Source organism: Lonchura striata, chromosome 5, assembly GCF_050655825.1.
Source record: "Lonchura striata isolate lonStrDom1 chromosome 5, ASM5065582v1, whole genome shotgun sequence".
NCBI classification, from domain to species: Eukaryota; Metazoa; Chordata; class Aves; order Passeriformes; family Estrildidae; genus Lonchura; species Lonchura striata.
Genome location: NC_140707.1, coordinates 6,194,413 through 6,218,937, shown reverse-complemented (window position 1 = coordinate 6,218,937; position 24,525 = coordinate 6,194,413). Strand labels below are relative to the sequence as shown.

General features: G+C 48.6%; 2 protein-coding genes across 2 annotated transcripts in view; one reads left to right on the top strand and one right to left on the bottom strand.

Moving 5' to 3' along the window:
• Positions 1-24,525, bottom strand: part of LOC146767179 (uncharacterized) — a 27,884-nt gene extending 3,359 nt beyond the window's left edge. Inside the window, 3 exon segments of the mRNA XM_085582345.1 lie at positions 1,720-1,728; positions 4,672-5,764; positions 23,034-24,525. Of these exon segments, the coding sequence (XP_085438471.1) occupies positions 1,720-1,728; positions 4,672-5,764; positions 23,034-23,954 (2,023 nt within the window). The 5' untranslated portion in view covers positions 23,955-24,525.
• On the top strand, positions 13,373-15,281 carry LOC146767180 (uncharacterized). Its single transcript, XM_085581193.1, has one exon. It carries the CDS (start codon positions 14,033-14,035, stop codon positions 14,834-14,836), a length of 804 nt encoding a protein of 267 aa, XP_085437319.1. The 5' UTR covers positions 13,373-14,032; the 3' UTR covers positions 14,837-15,281.

Here is a 24,525-nt window from a genome sequence, read left to right as displayed (position 1 = left end):
TAATCATTACCTGCCCGCTTCGTATTATAATCAGCTGAATATCCATTACGGCTGTGCAATCGTGTTTCCTTAACTGGGTCTTTGGGATTTTGAAATAAGGGAGTGGGTGTAAGGGAGGAAGAAAGCTGTCTTCCTCAAGGTAAACTCTTCACCCATGGCCAGTTTGCAGGACTTTTTGATCTGCTGGTCACGGTAGCCTCTCCTAACTGCTGATTATTCTTAAGGCAAGATATTTCTATGGTCTCTGCTCCTTCACAATTCCTACATCTATCCCTGTCACTCCTAGCTTTACTTTTCTAATATATTTGCTACTCTTTAACTAAGGCATGTGATTTTTGCTAGCTAACTTGGCTTCTCAACTAATTTTAAAATCTTAACTAAAATATGAAATCTTCTACTATCTCAGTTATATTCCCAGCTGTCCCCTTGACTCATCCACAGTTTTCAATTATCCTAAATACATTTCCAGCTGACCCTTGGCTCATTACGATCAGATTGGAGCTTCTCAGAAACCACTTCCTACACTTGGGACACTCATAGGGCCTCTCCCTGGTGTGAATCTTGTGGTGCTGATGAACTTGGAGATCCACCCAAAGCCCTTCCCACACTCCCCACACTTGTAGGGCTGATTGATTCCCGATCTGGATCACCTGGCGCCAGATCAGGTCTGATCCCCGGAGCTCCAGCTGAAGCCCTTCCCACATTCCAAGTGCTTGTGGAGCTTCTGCCCACCATGAGTCATCTCCACCATCTCTGAGTGCCAAATGGATCTCTGGCTGCCTTCTAGGCACAGAGGGGCTCTTACCTCCTCACAACTCCCAGGGCTGGGTTTGCAGCCCCTCCTTGTGTGGGATCCCCAGGGCTTTTCCTCCCCATTGGGTTCCCATGCTGTGGAGCTGCTCAAAACAGCCTCAAAACAGAGGTTCTGAGCAGCGATTTGTCCTCCCAGGTCTCTGTCTGCAGCTCAGTGCCTGGGGTAAGGAAAGAAAAGAAGAGGAAGGAATGTGGAAAGGAAGAAGGATAAGTGGAAAGTGGAAGGAAGAAGGATAGAATGAGAAGAGGAAGGAGGGTGGGAGGATGGGATTTGCCTCCATGCCAGAGGGAAGGGGAAGGAGATCCCACCAATTCATCCCTGGCAGGACAGCGTTGGCAGCAGCGCTGTCCTGCAGCCAGGGGCAATGTTGGGCTGATAGGTGGAGCAGAGGAGAGGGGGAAAGGGGCAGTGACTTACTCCTCACCTGCCTCAGTGTTCCATGCTATCTTCCTTTTCCTCACAGCCTCCACCAGCTCCACCTGCACAAAGGTTGGGATGGACAAATCCTGGCTTGGGGGAAAAACAAAGGGTGAGCACCTTGGTCCTGCTGCCCAAGTCCAGCTCGAGAAGTCACCACCCTGTTCACAGTTGGATGGGCCCAGACTCTGCTCATCTCCAGAGTCCCCCACTCCTCCAGGCTGCTGGGATCCCCCAGCTCCAGGATTGGCCATTGCTGCTCTCCCCACTCCGATGCCAATTGGAACCCCAAAACCAATGTCCCCCCCAAACTGTTACCACTGCCCCAGCCGGTACAGAGATCGCTACAGGAACCCTTCACAAGTCTCCAAAGGGGCATCTGTGTCTCACCTTTGGGGCAATGCAAGATCCAAATATCCCTTTCCCTGCAAAAAAAACTCCCAGAAATCCCCCAATGGATTTGGGGTGAGCTCCCCCTCCCCACTTACCTGCAGGATCTGGGGGAGTAAATGCTGCCATGACCAGGGGAGCTGCAGACTCGGCAGAAGGGCAGGCAAACCGTGTGGATCTGCTGCGGTTCCTCCTCTTCCTCCTCCTGTTCCTGTTCCTTCTTTTCCCTAACCTCCTCCTCATCTCTATCTCCTCTTCCTATTCCTCCTCCTCCCTGACCACCCCAGATCCCCCTTTCCTACCCACCTCTCCCCCATGGCTGCAGCACCAGCGTTTGGGTAGAGGGAACCTCCCATGAGCCCCCCAGGTATGGGCAGGGGGCTTGGGGACCCACCCAGTGCAGATCCATTCCCCCCTCCCAGAGCCTCACGGAAATCACTCCAGGGATCAAGTGATGGGGACACTAAGGGATCCCCATGGAACCACCCATTTTTGATCCCATCCCCACCCTTCCCTCCCCACTCCCATTGTTCCCCCAACCCAAAGACCCCTCCCAACTCAATCTGAGGGTCCCATTCCTCTCCTGGTCGGAATCCTCTTTTCCCCTGCTCTCCCACCCCTTCCCCATTGTGCCTCCAGCTCTATCTCTCACCCCTGGGCTTGGATTTGGGGATCCAGGCCCCTCCTGTTCAGTTTGAGGATCACATCCCCCCTTTCCCTCAATTCAGGCAGCTCCTGGCAGCTTTTTCCTGGGAGGAATCCCTGAGTTTTGGGACTTTTAGGATGTAGCTTAGGAGGAGAACAGCTCTGTCGGGCTTTCCCCTCCCTGTTGTGGCCCCTCAGCTGTTCCCGACACCCTGGGGGTGCTGGGATTTCCCTCCCAGGGACAAGGATGTTCATCCCCTTCCAGGAGCCCAATGCCCAGCTGGGGCTCCAGGTCAGGGGTCCTTGAGCAGCTGCCCCAAAACCTCCACCAGGTTCTCCCAGCGCAGCCGGAGCTGCTCGGCCTGGGCTCCCCAAAGGCCTCAGCAAGGTCCAAGTCCTGCCCAGGAACCCTCAACTCCCTCAAACCCAGCATCCCCCTCATCCCCTGCAAGTTCCTCCCATGGCACCGGCCATGGCCATGTCCCCACTTGTCACTGGCCATGTCCCACCATGTCCTCACCCATGGCTGTCTCCCCACCATGTTTCCATCCCTGTCACTGCCCCCCATGTCTCCATCCATGCCTGTGTCTCCCCATGTCCCTAGGGATGGCCCTGTCCCCCTCCATGTCCATGCGTGCCCATGTCACTCTCCATGTCTAATGCTTTTTCTCTTTTTGAGCCTGGTCTTATAAGCTCTCAGAGATAAGCATTATACCCTTGATAGCTCAGCTACCTCAGGTGGCATAAAACAAGCAGGATGGCTCATGTGACAGTGTTGGGAATAAAAAGTTTTAATAAAAGGCAAAAATAAAAAAGCTTTTTACAGAGAAAAGCCAAGTCAGGGCAAGAGGTTCTTGCTCTTGCTAAAACACTTCACAAAAGCAATTAACTTCTTTTGTTCTCTTCTTTTCTAGGGAATTGCTTAGGTGGGACTTTTTTGCTCCTGTCCAATTAGCTACCCTTAAGTTTGAGGTGAAGTCCCCAAGGTCCTATGAGGTGTCTTTCAACCAAATTGAGGAGAGAAACACCTGGCCTTTTGTCCTTTTTAAGGGAACAAAAGGTTAACTTGTTTACTCTGTCAACAGAGGGCACATTCTTACACGTGTCCCACCATGTCTGTGTCCTACCATGACCACATCCACTAACTTAGTTCAATGTCTATTTTTACTTCAATATTGGATATTTTAAAGGGATAAAGAGAAATGAAAACAAAATCAAGGCCAAAAGAAAAAGACTTCCATGTCCATGACGGCTGAGGATCCACGTGCTTGGGGGGAGGGAAGAACCTTTTTGGTGGAGTTTCTAACCCACTGTCTCCAAAATCTTGGTCTTTTCCCCAGTTTTTCCACCATCTGGCTGCAGAAGACACCCTTGGGCAATAGGAAATCAAAATCGTGGAATCCCTGAAGTTGGAAAAGACCTTGTCCTGGTTCAGAGCAAATTTGGGAGAGAACCTCCAAAGGGATTCCTCTGGAAAGCAGATTCAATTGGCTCCTCCCCCAGCCAGTTTGGGAAAAGTATCTCCTTGGAGAACAGTGGAAAAAACTGTTTTTTAAAGAATAAAACCTAAACAATATTAAACAATAAAACCTCTTGCTGCTCTAAAAGAGAGACAAACTCAGGAAGTCCCTCCGTGGGTTGTAGCTCAGCTCACTCAGTCTCTTATCAGTCCCTCCGGTGCTGGAAATGCCACAGTCCAGGCCTGGCCCGCTGGGCCACAGGTGTGAGCTGCCGGTGCTCTTCTGGGTGTTCAGGCCAGAGCAGGTTTAAACAGGTCCAAAGAAAAGGGAAAAGCAGCCACAGTCCAGGGAACTTCTCTGCCACAGCTAGCTAAAACTAATTAACAGCAAAGGAGAGATCTGTACCTCTGTCTGTCCATCTGCAGACAACCTGGCCCAGGAGCAGGAATGTGGATGAGTGAGTGCAGTTTCTGAAAACAAACTCTGCCCTTCTCTCCCTCCTTTGCTCTCGGAACAAGTCTTAAAGGTGCAAAAATTATAATTCACTATAAACAGAACAGACAACTGGAGATACAAACATCATATAGTCAACCTAGGACATACCTCCAAGACCATTCAGTATTCCTTGAGGCCACCAGAAGATAGGATTGAATGCAAAAGGTTTTATGGAGTTGGAAGTCATTAAATCTGCTCTCCCCAAGGAATTCTCATTGTTGGTCTGTGCCCCAATGGATGTTCCTGCCACTGGGTTTATCGAGGTGCCCACAGGGAACGAGGAAGATGTGGAGCCTCCCAGTCAAGAGTCTTCCCAACACAGATAACCAGGCCCATAGATCACCAAGACTGCTCAATGAAGGTCACTGAGGATCATCCAACGTGGATCCTCCCATAGGGAATGGAGCTGGGAGGAGCATAAGAAGCTCTTCCCACCCTTGGGGAGCTCACAGGGCTTCCCCCCTTAGTGGCGCCTCCTTTGGTGTTTGATCAAGGCTGATCTCTGTGAGAAGCTCTTCCCACACTTCCCACACTCGTAGGGCCTCTCCCCGGTGTGGATGTGCCGGTGCTCGGTGAGATTGGAGTTGTGCTTGAAGCCCTTCCCGCAGTCGGGGCAGCGGTAGGGCCTCTCCTCTGTGTGACTCCGCTGATGTACGAGGAGACTGGAGCTGATCCGAAACCTCTTCCCACACTGGGAACACTCGTAGGGCTTCTCCCCGCTGTGGATGCGCTGGTGCTTTCTCAGGTCTGAGTGCCACCCATAGCTCTTCCCACATTCCAAGCAGGTGTAGGGCCGTTCCCCAGTGTGGATCACCTGGTGCCGAATCAGGGCTGAGCTTTCTCTGAAACTCTTCCCACATTCCCCACACTTGTAGGGCTTTTCCCCAGTATGGATCTTTTTGTGTTCCGTAAGCTGGGAGTTGAGGCTGAAACTCATCCCACACACCCCACACTCGTAGGGCTTTTCTCCAGTGTGGATCCTCTCGTGTCTCCTCAGGCCAGAGCTGTGCCTGAAGCTCTTCCCACATTCCCCACACTCATAGGGTTTTTCCCCAGTGTGGATCCTCTGGTGTTGCATTAGGTAGCCCTTCTGGCTGAAGCTCATCCCACATTTCCCACACTCAAAGGGCTTTTCCCCAGTGTGCATCCTCTGGTGTTGCATCAGGTGGCCCTTCTGGCTGAAGCTCATCCCACATTTCCCACACTCAAAGGGCTTTTCCCCAGTGTGGATTACCGAGTGCTGCATCAGGCTGCTCCTCTGGCTGAAGCTCTTCCCACATTCCCCACACTCAAAGGGCTTTTCCCCAGTGTGCATCCTCTGGTGTTGGATCAGAATGGAGTTCTTGCTGAAGCTCCTCCCACACTCCCCACACTCAAAGTGCCTCTCCCCGGTGTGGAATCTCTGGTGAAGTCTCAGGCTGGAGCTCCAGCGGAAACGCTTCCCACATTCCTCACACTCGTAGGGCCTCTCCCCAGTGTGGATCCTCTGGTGCTCGATCAGGTGGGAGCTCCGGCTGAAACCCTTCCCACATTCCAAGCACTTGTGGGGCTTCTCCCTGCCACGAGGTTTCTCCACCAGCTCTGAGCTCTGGCTGGATCTCTGCCCGCCTTCCTGGCTCATGGGGGCTCTTTCCTCCCTGCAGCTCCCTGGGCTGGGTTTGCTGCCACTCCTTGTGCGGGATCTCCAGGGCTTTTCCTCCTCCTCCATTTCCTCCATTTTCATTCCTCCCCGGGAATGAAAAATCCTGGTCTGGGGGAAAAAAAAGAACAGAGCATCTTGGACTGGGAGTTCCTCCTGTCCCCACTTCATCTCACAAAGTCATTGGGCATCGTGTGTCTATAAGAACCTCCAAAACACCAAGGTTCAGCATAAAAATCCTCCAAACTTTTAAGACACAGATCAAAACCTCCCCAAACATCAAGATTCAGCAAAAAAATTCTCCAAAACATAAAGATTCAGCCCCTAAAAAAAAATAAAGCACCAACATTCAGCCCTGGGGCTGCAGCACAGAGGGGACACCCTGCTCCAGGGGGGATGTCCCACAAACGGGGGACCCCATGGAAGGAACCACAGGAAAGTGTCTTTACAAACAGATGCTCTGAAGCTGCTCAGAGATAGGGCCAGGCAACTTTTTTATGTAAGGAAGTGACAGGAGAAGACATCGGTTTCAGAAAATTTTATTAATTGATGACACAGACTGCTGCTCAGCCAAGGTCCTGCTCTATTCATGAACTTCCAGAAGAACAACAAAGACTTAACAGAGCCATTAATATCGTTTGCTATATGAAAGTGGGGTGCATATTAATGGTGTATGTAGTAGGTGGACTGGGATATCGGTAGCTCTCAAGTACTTCAGCCAATGAGGAAAGAGAGAGTGAGATGTGGCCAGGAGAATTAGGATGAAAAGGAGGGCTGTGTCCTTCAACAATTGGAGAGATCCCATGGGAAATGTCCCATGGCCTCTCCCAGTTTTAGAAATGAAATTAGTTTTACAGTACTCCTCTGTATTCTTTGTGGACAGAATCGTCTGGTGATGTCAATTTTCCTGCAAACCCTGGGGTTCATCCCAAATTCCTTCCACCCTCCGGGGCGGGCAGGGAGTGCAGCTGAAGGTGCCTCACCCACTTTGGGTGATCGGCTCCCTTGGCTGGCGGCAGCACCGGGGATTGATTTGGGACCCGGGAGTGACCAGGAGACAGGCGAGTGACACATCAGGGGGTCTGTGAAGAGTCAGCAGGGAGAGAGCACTGAAAATCTCATCAGTGAGTGCCCTGGGATCTTTGGGGACTGAACATGGCAGGGCACCTATGGAGGGGAGAAAAGGGAAAGCCAGGGAGGGTCCTGGCCAAAGGGATGATGATCCCAAAATGTCTCTGAAGGGTCCCCTGGGAGAATGCTGAGGTAGTTTGCATATTCCCCCAGAGGTAATTAAGGACATGGACACCCAGGGGGGTAATAAGGGAAGGGGAGAAGGGATTTGGACAACAGGGGATGGATGGGGTTGGTGTGCTGGGAAGGGATCTGTGAAGAGGAGTGTGCAGGAATATGGTTCAGGCAAGAAGCAGCAGGAGGAATCTGTGGTAAGAAAAAGGATGATGGAAAAGAGGAGAAAGAGAAAAATACAGAGGACTGAGATGTTTTCCAGCAGGGTCTTATCCTCACATTTGCCAGCTGATCCAGATCCTTTCCATCCCCGGTTTCCAGGAGAGGAAAAGCAGGAGGTCAGGATGCCAGGGGTTTCTCTGCGCTGGCAGCGGCAGCACCGGGCGCAGAGGTGCGGCACCGGGAGCACGGGCTGGGGCCTGTGGGGAGCTGCGGGGCCGGGCCGGGGCTGTGGGGCAGCCGGGGCTCAGCGCCGGGCGCTGCCTGACCCCACCAGCCCCGGGCAGGGCCGGCAGTGGCCCCCGGCCCCCAGGAGGCTGCGGGACGCCCCGGCCGCTGCCCGGCCCCGGGGAGCTGCCGGCCCTGCCCGCCGGGGGGGCCGCCTTTGGACACTGCGGCAGGACAGGCACCGGCTCTGCCACACGGGCTGGGCAGGGACCCTGAGCACAACGGGGAACACAAAGGAACAGCTGGGAAATGCAGAGTGCACATGGAAGGATCAGGATTTGCTGTTCAGGATTTGGTTTGGGTCCCTGCAGAAAGGAAAGGTTTTGCAGAAAGCTCAGCAGCTCTCAGAGGATGAGCACCCACAGGCAGTGACCGGGGCTGCAGGAGTGGCACAAGAAGCCCTGCAGCACTTGGGCACAAGGGCACAGCAGCTGAAGGCAAGAAGGGATGAGCAAAAGGCCAAGCTGAAGGCAAAGGCCATGGCAGAGTTCCCACAGCCCCTGAGGGATCAACCCCAGGGCCCAAGGGGGCCCCAGCACCCAGGGCATGACGGGGTCGGCCACAAGCACCTGGCAGAGGCATTGCCCTCCTGGCCAGGGCAGAGCCCACCCAAACAGCCCCTGGGAAGGAGTCAGGGCTCCAGCTGCAGCCCACAAGGACACTGCAAGCACAGACAGCAGCACCCTCAGCAGGAGCAAGTCCACCCCTGCATGGACATGGATTGGCAGGGCGCTCTGAGCTCCCATCCCACCGGGGACCCACCACACTGGAGCCCTGGAGAACATTCAGGCTGGGTCTGCATCCAGAGGAGGCCTCTCCTGATGGACACAGGGGCCTCTCCATCCACTCTGAATCTTACACCTAAGGGGGGAAAATTGTAAAGGAATGTTTTCATTATTAAGGGAATAAATGGCAAAGCTGAACTGGTATCAATCACTTGTTCAATCACTGTTAGGAGCTGTGGGGGGTAGGTTTGAAATAAACTAATTTCTTTTTCTTCCTACTCTGATTGTAATTGACTAGGAATGAATTTGATGGTGGCATTGTAATATTGTAAAAGGTGATACAGAGGCTATTGCTGCTGTACCTTTGTGTCAAATGTCTGGGAAGGCCTGTGCTGAAGGGAACCCAGAGGTGTGGGCAGCCCCAGGGGGAAAATTTGATGTGGAGCCTCTCCAAACTACTTGGAAGCAACCAGGACAAGTGGTGTCTAAAAGCAACACCCTGTTCCAGGGGAGGGAAGGAAGGGCTCACAGCCTGGTATGGAGTCCCTGCTAAAGGCAGTGCTTTTGGAGCCAGGGATGTCTCCCTACAGCACTCCTATCCTGCCAGTCAGGGAATCAGATGTCTCCAATGAGGAGGACAAGAACAAGTGGTAGACAAAGCCCCAGTGAAATGGCTGAATTTCCTGGCTAAAAATATCTTTTGAGTGTTGGGGAAAAAAAAAAACAAATGGTAAATGGTGGAGAAAAAGGTTAAATATTTGGGAAATACTGGGACTGAAGATTCCTGGTGAATTGACCCAGAGAGGCACTGGGCAATCTCAGAAGTAACATTTCCCTGGACCAAAAAGGAGCTGAGACAATTTTGAGGATAAATAGGGAATTACACAGCCTGGATTGAGGATTCTCTGTTCCAGCCAGAACACTGTAGGACTTTTTAACCTCAGACAGCCTCCATGCTGTGGTATGGACAGGAGAAAGAGAGCAAAACTTGAGAAAATGAACAACCAAAAATACTGATGCCTCAGCTCTGTCTCTTCCAGACTCAGAAAAGAAATTGGAATTGTAGGTGAATGTTAAACAGGGCCATGCCAAAGGAATTCTTGGGCCAAAATGTTTCACCCAGTGGCCAGAGTGGCCTCATTGCCTGCAGAATTGTGCAGCCACAGCTTCAGCGGGGACCCAGGACCAAAACCTGATGACAACAGGATCTCCAACTGTTCCAGTCTGCCATCAAGTTCAAGCTTTGATAACCAAAAGAACCTCGCAGTGGATGAGCAGTGCTCGGTTATTACAGTGTGAAGCTTGTTCAGTGGCACAGGAGGGTTCAGAACTGAGGACAGGGGAAGGGTTTAACCCAGCCTCCTGTTTGAACAGCCCACAGAGGGGCTGGGAAGAAACCCAGCACTGCATTCAAGTGACACAGCTCCAGACCCAGCCTGGGGGAGATTCAGGAGACATTGCCTGGCCTGAGGCAGAAAATGTGTTTCTGGATGGCTCTTCAAGGGCAGCAGAAGGGAAAAGAGTTCCAAGACACGCTGTTATTGAGGAAAGGGTATCAGACAAAGCGCAGGTTACCCCCATGGTCAGCTCAACCAGCACAGCTGTGTGTGCTTGTAAGAGCCTGGCACTGAAATGTCCTGAGCAGGAAGGCTTCAATATCTTCTGGTGACACCATCTCACCTAACAGGGGGGCAAAAGCAATTCTGACTGCTCAGCAACCACTGGATCACTTACTAAGGCATTTCTAAAAGACATCATTCCAATAAAAGGGACTGTGGAAGCCATAGACTCAGAGAGCAGAACTAATTTTGCAGGAGAGTTCCTCCAGGGGGTTATGGCAGCTTTAGGAATACAAATGGGACCTCCAGAACCCCTGGCACCCCCAGAGCTCAGGCTGGGTACAAAGAATGAATGGGGATAAAAAGAAACACCTTTAGAAGCTGGGGATTAGATAGTAATAGTTTCAGCAAGTTTTAGAATGGATTTTCTCAGTGAAGATGGAGTCTCCAGCACCCTAACTTTTGGCTATTTATGGAGAAGGCACTGCACATAACAGCTGAGGCTTCCAAAGTGGCTCAAAGTGCAGATGTCTGTTTAGAATGGTGAAGGACATAGGTATGATTCACTAGTAACTTTCAAATACCTGCTCTAAAGCTGGAGTTACTCAAAGAAGAGAGAACTACTTCAACACTTGTAAAGAAGCACCATTATTTCCAAATCTAATTTTCACATGTAGCTGAATTTTTCAAGAATTGTGTTTTTTATCATACTATGAGTGCAAAACAATCTATAAGAAGTGTTTAAAAACAGATTGTTAACAGGAAAAAGTGATCAAAAGATCTATTTCCTCTTGTATTAACAACTGAAATATGACTGAAGAAGGGATCATCTCTGCAGTCCCCTGAACCAAACTCACAACTTCTTTAACAGCATGCTCAAAGTTTTCTATACTTCAAGCTTTTCTAGAAAATTCACTTTCTTAATTTCTGCTGTTTCTGTAGCCCCAGACCCTGTATAGTTTATACCAGCTGCATTCTACAGAAGGGATACCCAACTGAGGATACAAATTGCCTGCTGAATGGCCTTCTCTGACTCCATGCTGTTACTTTTGGCCTCAGATGGCACAGAAAATGCTCTCCAGTTGACTTGCTTCCAAATGCCAAAAAACCCCAACCCCCAAACTTTTAAACATAAAACAGAAGGAAAGCTTAATTATTTGAGTTAAAATAGCACTGCAAAACAGTTATTCACAAATATAGCAATAAAAGTGTTATAAAAGATGTGCCTCCTGATACATAAAGATATCCTGAAGAATGATTTTGTATTGTTTATATACATTCAAAATTAGTTTTCATCTTTTTTACTGAAAACTGCGTTTTCATAGACAAACAGAAATTTTTCCTATAACTGGATATCTGCCTGGCAGACATAAATGTTTCTGTCAAATTCACCATTCTGCCATGGATATCAGAAGACATCTTGGAGTGACAGGGACAGGGTTTTGCTTCCTTTATTAATGTTTCCATTCTTTGGTTCTCACGTGACCTGTGTCATTTCTTTATTTAAATTCAGAAGCTCTTGCCAGAATACACTTTCAACTTTGTTTGTAGTCGCAATGCAAGAGGTCTTCAACTCTTGCTTTAATTTGGGACAGGATTTATTTCTTCTTGTAACTGAAGACTAATGACAGACATCACCTTCCTCATTTCTCCTGAAGTAATGCCTCAATTCTCTGTCTGGGTTAGCTGGCTAAATTATTTCCTTTCTAAATAGTCAGGTTCTGCTGTGTATAGAGAACTGTGACTTTCAGTGCTTAATATAAGCAAGCACTGAGAGGAGGGATGTACTGAGAAGACGATTTTCTGCGAGATACATATAATACCCTTTCTGCTCCATGTGTTCCTGCTGCAGCCTCAGTTGAGCTGCAGGTCCAGATTTTGATAAGGATTTAAAAAATGTTTGGCACCACTTAGGATCGATTAGACTAGCAATGTCCAGAGGTTTAGAAATTGCATCCTGTAGAAAAGGAGTTTTTCCTCAAAAGCCTGTAAAATGTACAGGGTCACATAGACCAGAAACCTGATCTTTCCCTTATGTCAAAATGGCTCCTAGCTAAATTTCTGGGACCCTCTATGTTAAAATAAGAGAGGTTTGTCAAAGTAAAGCTAATAGTGGCAAAATTCCTTAGCCCAACAAATCAATTGAAATGTCAAGTGCAAATTAAGGATCAGAAAGGAGAGAAAGAAAATAAGAGGTAAAAATAGTCTAACAGAGGCTCCTGACTTAATCATATCAACAGCTGAAGTTAAAAGGTTAACAGAGGTTGATCTGACTGTTAATGTTTTCTCATCATTTTGTTTATGAGAAAGAAGAAGGGAAGAAGCCTTCCATCCCTGGTATCAGGTTAAGTTCCTCTGCTTGAGTGGAACAACTCAGTACTCCAAATATAAAAGCTCCAAAGAAGCTCACACAAGGATGTTTGTCTCGAACTGTAATTGGAGTAGATCCATTTGTTTGTGTAATTGCCACCATGGTGGAAATCTGTGCTTCTCTATTTGTGCAACTGCAAATATTTTCTAGGAATGAACCATCTGAATTTTAATATCCCATAGATTCAGTGCAATACAGCATATTACAATATCTTGACCTTTTCAGTGTTCCATAAATTGATTGTCTGGTTGTTCCTGTCCCCCCTCGTTTACAGGCCTGGAAACCTTAGAAGAAGAGGTAACATGGCTATCTCTGAGTCGTATCTTTTATATTTATCAGCATTTCCAGAATCACACTTCTAGTGTCTTGAAGGCTTGACAGAAGTTACATACTGTGTGCCTGAGGTGCAGTAGCATATAAAATCATGCCAGAAAAGGCAGGGATGAGTGCCACAGGCGGGCTCACAAGGTTCACCACAGGTGGTCCTGTTGAAGGTCACATTGGTTGACCAGCATTGTTATAAAATTGTGATCTCTCCAGTGAGTTATTCTGACAGCCAGATAAACCTCCAGCTAAATAAATATCATGGGCAACCTTCAACCAACCAAATGTAACTGTTTAATTAATGTGCTTTTCCTAAGTAAATTAAAAAGCAGAGGGAAAAGGCTTCTGGTCTTTAAAGGATGCATAAAGCAGAAAATGAAAGATCTGAATATGAAAGGGAGAGAATCCTCTTAAAGCTGAGGATACAGTGGTAAGAAAAATTATTATTCATTTGCAGACATCACCTCAAACTGATGGACTAGTGAAAAGAAGATACAAATTTTAATAACAGCAAATGTTGGAGTAAGATGCAGAGAAAGAGCAATTGCCACTTTTTCATTACTTGTCTTCCATCAAAGAAGGGAGAGGGGAAATTCACATTTGGTAGTGTTTATTACAATTATTATGCCCTCAAAAAAAAGAAAAAAAAAGAAAGCCGCCAACCCCAAAATTATAGAACAAAACAGAAATGCTCTGAGGTGGCTCAAATTCTTCCTCTGAGACTAAACGCAGATATTTTTTCTCAAGATGCTTTTTCACTTCCAGATGTGCCTTCAGGTCCAACATGTGCCTTGAGGTAAATTCCTCTGCCTAGTGAGTGTGCAGCTCAAGAGGCTATTACTGTTTTGGTAGCTTCCTACAAGCATAGCTCAAGCCATCTCATCTGCCCCTTCCAGCAGCAGCAGAAAGAGGTGTTGAGGTGTTTTGTCTCAAGCGCTGAACAGAACAGGATGCAGATGACATGCATCACCTTTTGAAGTCTCACATCCAGTCTGGGGTAGGGGGAGTGCTGTGTGGCTGTGAGACAAACTACATAAGAGAGCCTGAAACGCAAAAAAAAGACTTCAGTTCCTTTCTTCTCTGCATCGGGGCCATGATGAGTTCCATGACCGGGCTGGGATGGCGGGCGGGGCTGGCCTGTGATGCGCTCTGGGCTCTGTGACAGCACAGGGGCCGTGTCACAATGGGGGCAACTATAAAAGGCCCCAGGCCGGTGCCGCTGCCCCAGTAGAGCCTCGGCAAGCGGTGAGTACACAGCAGAGGGGAGAGGGGGCTGGAGGAGGGCTGGGACAGGAGCGCCGGTCCCCGGGGCTGCCCCGTCTCCAGGGCCCAGCGCCGGGCGCAGCGCCTTGCTGGGGGCGCGGGGCGCGCGGGGCAGCGGTGCAGCCTTGCCAGCTGCCGGGGGCCCTTTCCTTCCTGCCACCACATCCCTGCCGCTCCTGCCCCTCACTGTCTCCATTCCGGCCCCACTGAGCCCCTCCTGTGTGTCCTCCTGCAGACCATGGCTTTACTGTCACTGCTGTTTGTGCTTGTGCAAAGCCTGATCCAGTACCCCCAGCCAGCTGGGGATGGGCTGGATGAGGCCACGCACCAGAGAATGCGGGAGCGTCAGGAGCTGCTGGACCGTGAGATGGCCCGGCTGATGCAGGAGCTGGAGCAGGGGCCCCTGCAGCAGCAGGATGAGGGCTGGGGAGCCATGCTCTTTGGTGCCCTGCAGCAGTGGCCATTCTGGGTTCTTGCTGGCATCCTGCTCCTCTTGGGCCTGTGGCTGGGCTGCAGGAGAAGGAGCTGTGAGGCCAGCAGCAGCAGCAGCAAGGACCAGAGCTCCCGCAAGACCTTGGGAGATGAGAGAATAACTGAACAGGAAGAAGACACCACTGATCCAGAGGAAGGTGAAGAAGACAGAGATATGACTCTGGAGGCAGAAAACAGCGGCACTGAAGATGACAGAGAAGGCAGTCCTGTGGCTGCAGATGATGGCAACAAGGATGATGCCACTGAAGACAATTATGATGTGAAGATGAAGGAGGACAGCGATGTCAACAGTGGCAATTATGATGTGAAGGAAGACAGCGATGTCGACAATGGCTATCACTTAAAGAAAGAAGGACAGAGTGATGGGGATATGCCAGGAGACACTACCACTGAAGGAAATGAAGAAGAACCTGGCAATGTTGCTGGAAATAAAGAAGATCTAGAGAGGCAAATGAAGAAAAAACCAAGGATGTACAGGTGGACCAAGACAAGGACACTGGAAAGGAAGAAGGAGAAGGAAATGAAGAAAAAAACAATAGTGTTACTATAAAGGCAGGCAAAAACACTGATGTAAATGAAGGTGAAGACAATGTAGATGGAACAGAAGAATACATGGATGTGAAGGTGCAGGAAAGCAGATGTGCCAATGACCAAAGAAGTAAAGACTGGACTGGGCAGGAAGATAGCAATCAATATGGGAATGAAATTGCCCATAGTGGTTTTCCTGCACCTGAGGAAGTAAATAAGGATGTGATAGCAGAAGATGGCAATGACAGAAACAAGGATGAATAACAGGCTGATGTGAATGTGGAGGGAAACAAGAATAATGATAGACAAGAAGAGGAACAAGGTAATGTGGCTGCCAGTGAAAAAGGTGGCAGTGATGGTGGCAGGGAAGAAAATGCCAGTGGTGGAATTGAAAACAGAGAAGACACCCAAGATGCTGGGAATGAGAAGGACATCCTTTTAGTGGATGGTGTAGAGTGGCCTGTGGAGGACCTGGAGAGAGGCTGCTCAGTGACAGCTGAGCTGATGGAGAGCTTCACGCGTGTCTTTGTGTACAGCGTGAGCAATAGCTTTGATCTGGTGCCTCGAGTAGCCATCGGGGTGGGCAGTGCCTTTGAGGGCTGGAGCCCCCATGAGTGGGATGGGGTGTACCGTGTGCTGGTCCCACTGAATCCCGCCAGGGCACACCTTCCACCTAGAGCCAAGCAGTGCAGGGCAGACGGCAGCAAGGACCTTCAGCGTCCGTGTGGAGCTGGTGTGCACGTGTGAGAGCGAGCAGCTGGGCGAGAAGCTGTTGTGCCTCCTGCACCACTCGCAGGAGGAGCTGCGGCGGAAGCAGCAGCGCAGCCTCCTGGAGACACTCTGCACCGGCTCCTACCTGGATGTGGAGAAAACCTCCCACTGGTTCTTCCAGATGGTGAGATGCTCGTGGCTGCATGTGCCTCAGTCATACTCATGGCACTTGTTGTTTCAGCCCTGCAGCCGGTCCTGCCAATTCCAGCTGAGCAGAGGCAAGAGGACCCTGTCGGTGGAGATGCTTTTTGGGGTGTGCCAAGGGGACTATGACATCTTTGTGGTCAACCAGCCCTTAGAGGCCCAGAAAGGCAACTCCGGTAACCTTGTGAGCAGTCAGCCCACCAAGGCCAACATCCTCACAAGAACAGCATGGCCTGAGACATTCGCTGTGGCGGAGGCAAAATTCTTCCAGCACATTGCCAGGCAGATACCATGTAAGAGGTTGCACCTGAAATACCTGCAGCTCTTCACATGCATGTTGAGCGGCACAGGTTTTTCCACCTCTAACTGGAAGACTCTGGTCATGCATGTGTTAAACATCTTACCACCGGTCTACTGGCGCAGGAAGGAATTTCCACTGCGGCTGTGGGACATCATGGCATACATGCAGCTCTGCCTGAAATGGAAACACCTGGACCATTTTGTTCTAGGCAACGAGAAGCTTCCTGCAGAGATCAGCTTGCCGCCAGCAATGCAAAAGGTTGAGCCACTCAACCTCTTTGAGTACCTGGCCCGAGATCCGGATGCCCACAGAAAGGCAATGGAGGCTTATGCTCAGCTGCACTTTCACCTCTGGATGATGCTCTCCAACACTGAGAAGAATTCCCTGCACAAAGCTCTGATGGAGAAGTTCGCAGCCGATTGCTGTGACGTCGACTCTTTGTGATTGTTGTATTTGTTCGTGGCAATCCTGAAGCTGCTTTCCTGCTCCTGTGAAAGGAAGATGGTGCAGCACATGGTTTCGTTGTGCAGACACTTCCATGAGTGGCCTTGCCCTTCACCTTCCATTTGCAATAGTGCTGTTGCCTAAGTCAAGGAGGCAGAAACTGGCTCCACCTGCACATCCTCGCAGAAGAACAGTGAAGCTGATGGAGGTTGCTTGGAATACCTCAAAGACAACAACCTAGCCTATTAGGGACTTAATGTAGTTATTTAGTGAGTTGTAGTTTTAATTAGACTTGTTTCTTAGCATTCATTCCAGAGGCCCTTTAGTGTTGGCAGTATATAACTATTTTGCAAAACTACCCTTAGTGTAGAGAAATAGAGTTTAGACTAGATTAGTTTAAACCCTTAGTTTAGAGAATTACCCTTAGTTTAGAGAATTCCCCCAGTTGCTTGTCTGCTTTTAAATAATACTTGAATATCTATGTTTGAGAAACTAATAAAAGAAGTTAAGTTTCTCAAATTGCCTGAAATGTGTCATTCTTTGTACGTAACCCTCTGTATCTTTGAGAATGTCCTTCCTATACCTCTATCTGAAATAGACTCTTTGCAAACAGAGATGTTGGATATATTAAGTATGCTGTCTCTTGAGCATTTCCATAGAAATGCTTGAAGTTTGAAGTGAAAATGCCCTGAAATGCCTGAAATTTTGCAGCAGAGTACTCCTGAACTTTTTTAGCAATCTTTGGAGAGATTGCTAAAGTTTTCTTTACACAGTCACTTTTACAACTCCTAGGGAACAATTTAGTCCTAAAAGATTGAGCTACCCTTCAGTAATAGCTGCCCTTCAGCAATATCTACATATATATGTGTGAAGAAATAATAAAAGAAGAAAAATTTCTCAAATTGCCTGAAATCTGTCCTTCTTTTTATTTGACCCACCATTTATAGCAGAAAACAAAACAGGTCCTGATAGATGCAGCTAATTAAAGGAAGAAGAAGAAGCTTCAACTTCTGAGTAAAAAACTACAAATGAACACAGTGATAGTTACAGCATGGTCACACTGTCTAGGTGTGCTCTAACCCTTGAGCTGTAGTGCAGCAAATTTGAGTAAAGTAGCAGTGTCTTCCAAAAAACAATCTATTTTCCCTCCATATCCAAACTAAAGCTGTCAATGTACCTGCCATTAAAGCAGTTAGTCACTTACATGGGGCTGCAGGGTAAAACATTGCTTGATCTGCTCAAGTCCCCCAACTTTTTTCTGTGGCATTTAAATCCTGAGAAGATATAAGTAACCTATCTTTATCAATTTGGCTGATATTTAGCTTTGAACAGCATACTAATTCATAGTAAGGAGCAAAGTGCAAGAAAAAACACTACAAACAGTAGAAATGAAAATAATATGCAGGAAAAGAAAGGCCAGTCATGAAGCAGGTGAGAGCAGCCACCCCACAGTTTCCTAAAGCCCACAGAGATTTGCTCTAGGTGGCCAATCAAGATTTTTGGTTCTTTGGCATATCTCAATTCTTCCTTTCTTCAGGTACTCTGTACTTCTCACCTCCTTCCACCAAGGCAGAAATAGGCTGTAATAAGTACTTCAACCCAAATCCTCTCAGTCCCCAAGTATTAGTGAATTACTATCCAAAATAAAAAGGCTGCTTTAACCTCCAGCTTGCTCAATGACAGTGCCTTCAGTCTAAGGAGCAAGGTACACCCAGGAGGATTCACAGCAATGACAAAAGGTTCAAATGTCGTCATGAGCAGTCAATCTTCGCTTTGTGCTCTGTGAAGCATGGCCAGTGGGCAGCGATTTAATCTCTTGAGTCACCCCTGGTTAAAAGTGCACTTGTTTCCTCTTCTTTTTTTTGCCTTTCAAGGTCTTCCAAGCCAGAAGCAAGGCAGAAGCTCACAGAAATCTTGAGGTAAGAAGCAGTGTCCTTCCAAGGATTCTGACCTTGCTATGGCTCACATACGAAGCAAATCAGCCCTGCAAAATAGGACTTCTCTGCATTTTCCATGTGGATCAGAATATTCGAAAATAACTGGAAAGCTTGCTCTTTCAGAGCCATGCAGGGCTTAGGCAATTTTTTCCATTAATGTATATTGACACTACTTACCATTTCATTATCTGTTCTCCTTGTAAAATAAGTTGTGTAGCTCTGAATTTGATTTCTACTGTTTATGCTTATTATGGCAGCATGGTTATGTCACAGTGTTTCCAAGAGAAGAGATAATTGTAGAGAAAAATTTATGAGAACGATAGAAACTCCTAGGATGGACAAGCTCTCAGGCTCTGTTTCTTCAGTTCTGGAAATATTTATTATGATTACAGTGCATTAAAGACACAGAATTGTATGAGTATAGGGGAAAATACCCATAAGTACTTTTGTCACCATCTTTAAAAAGCATTTAAAGTCATCACCATTCAACTCAAACTCTTTAAAATGCTGGTTTACATATTTTAATTGTTGCTGGCAAGGAAAGTTTAGTGCTCATGATTTTTCTGTAAGGCTGCATCCTGACCACAGCTCATATAATCAATTTTCAGGCTCCTCATAATGTTTTCCTGAAGTATCCAAAGAAAAGAAATGCACCTCATACAGAAATGATGTGAAATACAATCTGACATCAAAATGACCTGAGGTACTGTTGTTCCCTAGAAATGAAATAAAATTTAAAGCAACATAAAATACTTAAAGTATAGAAATGTTTCTGTATCTGGCAGGGCAAAGTAGCACAACCATCCCAGGAGCTTTGTTCTCATTTTCATTATCACTACTGTATAGTCCACACTTCAGAAAAAATAGCTCTGTAAATTTTGGTTTTGTAGTTTTTAGCTTTAAACAATTCCAGAAAAATTGCGGGACAAAGTGGGGAATGTTTATTTTTTATTCAGTCTTTTCAGTGGTTATTTTTTTCAGTCCATTATCCTACTGTGGCTACATTATGTTCTTATGCTCAACTTTCCAGATTTGACTACATGTATTTAAAAACAACAGCAGAGGATTTTTTTATTAAAAGCATTACAAACAACCACTTGAACCATGAGCCATTTTACCCAGCTCTGATACTGAATTTCTTTCCTTTGTCAGCTCTATACATATGTCAGAGATTGAGGATTTTTGTTTTTATGCACAAACTCTGTACAGTAATTGCATCTTCTATGGAACATCAAATCTTTTGGCAAAAAGACCATTGTACTGAAGGAATACTTGGTTATATAACTGGGAGATATAATCCAGAATAAGTGCTTGGCCCATGCAATAGTGACTGATATCTCAACATGTCAGAGTAAATGATGGAATTTAATTGTTAAACTTTTTCAACATGGAAAAAAATCCCACTGACAGTGATTGCTGTTGGTTTGATCTGTATCTTGGCAAACCCCCAGATTTTTAGTCAAGCAAAAACAAGAACAAAAAATTTAGTTTCCCCTGCAAATATTTAAGGATTTTTACTGCTCACAGAATACTGGAAAGTGACAACAAAAAAAAAGAGAGAAAAAGAAAAAAAAGTGAGAGACACCTGCTTCTGTTAGTGTCTCCTGCTTGCAAGTTTGTTACTCACACCATTGGAGGCAGGAGAGAATGAGCACCTGTCCCCAGGCTGAGGAACTTGTATGGCACTGCACAGTCCCTATCTCTGCACAGTGAGAAGGATGGCTGGGGCTGAAAAAAGCCCCATTCTATCTTTTTGAGGAAGAAAGGAAGGCAGCTGCAATAGTTTTAGGAGTGGGTGACAGCTGAAAGTATCTCTTGTGAAGACGCTCTTTGATGAATGTACAGCATACGTGGAGGAAAAATAAGTTTGCCAAGTGCAGACATCTTCTATTCTCTTATAGCTAAAGCTGCTTTGATCTCAACCTGACAAGCGATGTGTATATTATACCACTGAAACCACTTTAGTCTTTTCAACTCAAAAAACAAATAGCCCAGGGACCTAAATGCGGGATGACCACACTCCAGCACGGTGTGGGTGGAGGGAGGCAGAGATCTCTGAAGGTTGCTCTTGGGGAAAAAGGTTTATTGGGGGTGTAGGAAGGTCCGAGCCTCGTGCTCTCAGGCGTAGCATGTGGCCGGGTTTAAGAGGGTGGGGGAGTGGAGAGACAAAAGGAGGGTTTAGGAGAGGGGAAGCCCCAGGGGGGGAGGGAGAGGTTCTAAGAGGTGAGGAAGTTCTAAGAGAGGGGAGAGGTTCCAAGAGCGGGAAGAGGTTCCAAGTGGCCGCATGGCTTCTCGGAGCCCCCTTTTCAGGGGCTCCTAGGTGGGCTGGGATAAGGCATGGGCCAATAGGGTTACAGATGCTGATGTTTTAGGGGCAGGTACAGAGGTGTGGGATGAGCCACACATCTTCTGGGGGGTGAGATGGAACAGTCCATTTCACTCCAGGATTCATCCAAGGACAGAAGTGACATCCGGCTAGCTGGGAGAACTTTTCTCATCCTAGCTGTATTATTTATGAACAATCATATCTATCTATCATCTGCAACACTCTGAGTTGGATGCACTAGAGCAATACTATCAAGAGTTTCTCAGGAGCTCTAAGCAACAAAGCAGCCTTTACTGGGAAATTTAGAAAATCAGTAAAACTTTGGCAAATGTTTTAATATGGCATTCAATCAACAAAAAAAACTTCTCAAAGCATTGACTTGGCCCATTCAACTTCACAAACTCCGAGCCTGTTCAATTTTACGTTAATCAATATTGGCAAGAGTACAGAAATAGAAGAGGTAGATACAAAAAGAGAGAACAATAAGATACAGAGAAGCACACACTCAGCTACCAACTCCTGGATTTCAGCAATGTCCAGATGGAAATTCCAAGAGGAGGTAGGGTCAAGATGTGTGCTTGCCTTGTGGTCAGCCTTTAATACTCCTTGGTCTTCCTGGGCCTTCCCCCAGGTGGGACTTGGGGTCATTTGGTCACTCAGGAGCTGGGCTGGGGTTCCAGAGGTGGCTGTGGAGCATTGCCTGTGCTGTGCCAGGGACTGGCAGACACTGCTGGGCTGGGATAGAGGCTCTGGGGGGATTGGGGCAGGGCAGGGCAGGGCTGGGGTTCCAGGGAAGGGCAAGGCTGGACCTGCCCCTTCCTCCCTCACACATGAAATGTTTCCAGCCAGCAATCTCCTCCAGTCTTTCACAGCAGTCAACATTGGAGGTGAAATCCCAATATGGCCATTGCTATGGTCAGTTTCCATGGCAACCATCCCCAGTCCCAGTTGCTATGGTCAGTTCCCATGGCAACCATCCCCAGCCCCTGTTGCTATGGTCAGTCCCTGGGCAGCTCCATGGAGACCCCATGCCAGGGGTGGTTGCCATGGACACCAGCTCAGGCCTGGAGCCAGAATCTGTTTCCATGGCAACCATTGGCACTCCCATCCCCAGGGTCATGGATCCAGAACCACAGAATTGGCTGAGCTGGGAGGGGCCCATCAGGATCCTCGAGTCCAACTGCTGGCCCTGCACAGGACACCCCAACACTGCCAGCCTGGGCCTGGCAGCGCTGTCCAAACGCTGCTGGAGCTGAGAGAGCCCTGGAGCTGGGACCCTTCCCTGGGGAGCCTGGGCAGTGCCCCAGCAGCCTCTGGGCAAAAACCTTTTCCTGAGATCCAACCTCAGCCTGCCCCGACTCAGCTGCAGCCGCTCCCTCCACTCCTGTCCCTGGGCACCAGAGTGAAGAGGTTCCCTCAGCCCCAGCCAGGGACCCGCTCCCAAGGCTGCTGCCATGGCCACCAGGGCTGGCACCAGCTGGGATGCTCAGTTTCCACAGGCCGGGGTTCAGGAATGGCATGTCTCTATTTCCTGCTCCCGCTAAAACCCTACTAGCACTCATTGCCCTCCCACCTTCCATTGAAGGAAAAAAGGGAAAGATCCCTCGCTGGGATAAGAACAATTTACTGGGAACAGCAAAAAGATAAGGAACAAACAGAAACAGAAAAAAATATTGACAACAGAAGGGATAAGAAAAACTAGTTACAGGGAAAACTACATCACCATCAATTGCATCTTCCTGGCCACGTATTTCCTCCTGCATGGAAAGGACACCCTTCTCCTCAGGGAAAGAGAGAGAGAGAGTCCCTTTCCAGACCCTGGCAATGACCTGAGGTGGGAGTGAATGTAGTGACAGGGCCATGGCCAGACCCTCATGTCCTTCAATCCCATATCAGGTCATTGGCAGGGGCAGGAAAAGGCACAGGTGTCTTCCCAGCATGGATCACAGGGAACATGGATCACCAGGGCTCTTCCCAACAGGGTCCTCCAATGGGGGATGAAGCTGGAGCAGTGCACAAAGCTCTTCCTGCAGCTGGGGCATTTTCAGGGCCTCCCTTACTGGTGGCTCTGTTGGTGTTTGGTCAAGTGAGATCTCTGGGTGAAGCTCTTCCCACACTGGGGACACTCGTAGGGCCTCTCCCCAGTGTGGATGCGCTGGTGGCTGACAAGGTTGCACTTGTGCTTGAAGCCCTTGCCAGAGTTGGGGCAGAGGAAATGCCTCTCCTCCATGTGAATCTGCTCATGCAGGAGGAGATTTGAGCTGCTTTGAAATATCTTCCCACAAGTGGGGCACATGTAGGGCCTCTCCCCGGTGTGGATGCGCTGGTGCCTGATGAGGTGGGAGTTGTGCTTGAAGCCCTTCCTGCAGTCAGGGCAGCGGAAGGGCCTCTCCTCTGTGTTAATCCGATGGTGTACAAGGAGATTGGAGCTGGTCTGAAAACTCTTATGACACTTGGGACACTTGTAGGGCCTCTCCCCAGTGTGGATGCGTTGGTGGATGATCAGGTGGGAGCTCCAGCTGAAGCCCTTCCCACATTCCCCACACTTGTAGGGCCTCTCCCCAGTGTGGATGTGTAAGTACCTGACAAGGTGGGAGTTGCAGCTGAATCCCTTCCCACACTCCCCACACTCGTAGGCCCATTCCACGGTGTGGATCATCAGGTGTCGTTTCAGATTGTTGCTCTGCCTGAAGCTCTTCCCACACTCCAAACACTTGTAGGACTTCTCCCCATCTGGAAGCTTCTCAGGGACCACCAGCTCCGAGCTCTGGCTGAAGCTCTGCCCACCTTCCTGGCCCAGAGTGGGTCTTTCCTCCTCAGAGCATCCTGCACTGGGCTTGCAGCCCGTCCTCCTGTAAGATCTCCAGGGATTTTCCTCCCTGTTGGATTCCTGCACTATGGAGTTGCTCAAAATGGCTTCTTCCATGAGGTTCTGCTGCAGGGATTTGTCTTTCCTGGTCTCCATCCGCAGCTCCTTCTCTGGGGTAGGAAGGACAAGGAGAGGATGGGATTTGCCTCCGTGCCAGAGGGAAGGGCAAGGAGATCCCCCCAGTGCACCCCTGGCAGGAGGGCACCGGCAGCGGGGCTGTCCTGCAGTCGGGGGCTGTGCTGGGCTGGGAGATGGAGCAGGAGAGAGGGAGAAAGGGGCACTGACTTCCTCCTCACCTGCCTCGGTGTCCCAGGGCATCTTCCTCTTCCTTGTAACCTTCTCCTCCATCTGGCGAATGTTTGGGTACGGGAAATCTTGTTTTGGGAGGAAAACAAGGGATGAGCACAGTGAGTTTTGTACTGGCTTCAAAGCAAACCAGGGGGAGAGTCTAAGCCATAATAATTGAATAATAAAATTAAAATGAAGACAATGATACAGAAACACTGGCTTAATCTGACAGAGTCAGGATATAAACTGACAACCCGTTGCTCAGGGTGGTGGCAGTAGTCTGATGAAATGGTGGCTGCAGTCCGGCTGGAGTGATGAACGTGATTTTGTCAAAGCGGTGATCCTGTAGAAGGGTCTGGTCTTCCTCTGAAGATCCAGTGGTGGTTATGGAGCTCTTCTCCTCTGGGAATGCAGTAGGCAAGGTGTTCGCAATGTTGCAAGGGTGAGATTATATCCAGGTAGGAATGCTTGGTTCCTCCCCTGGGCGGAGCATCCCACAATGGGATGATGTAATTTTATCAGTGCTGCAGTGACACTCAGTGGCCCATTAAGAGAAGATGGCCCCTGGAGGGCGTTATCAGGGCTGAGCCATGGAAGAGATAAAGAACACTGCCCCACCTGTTGATAACAG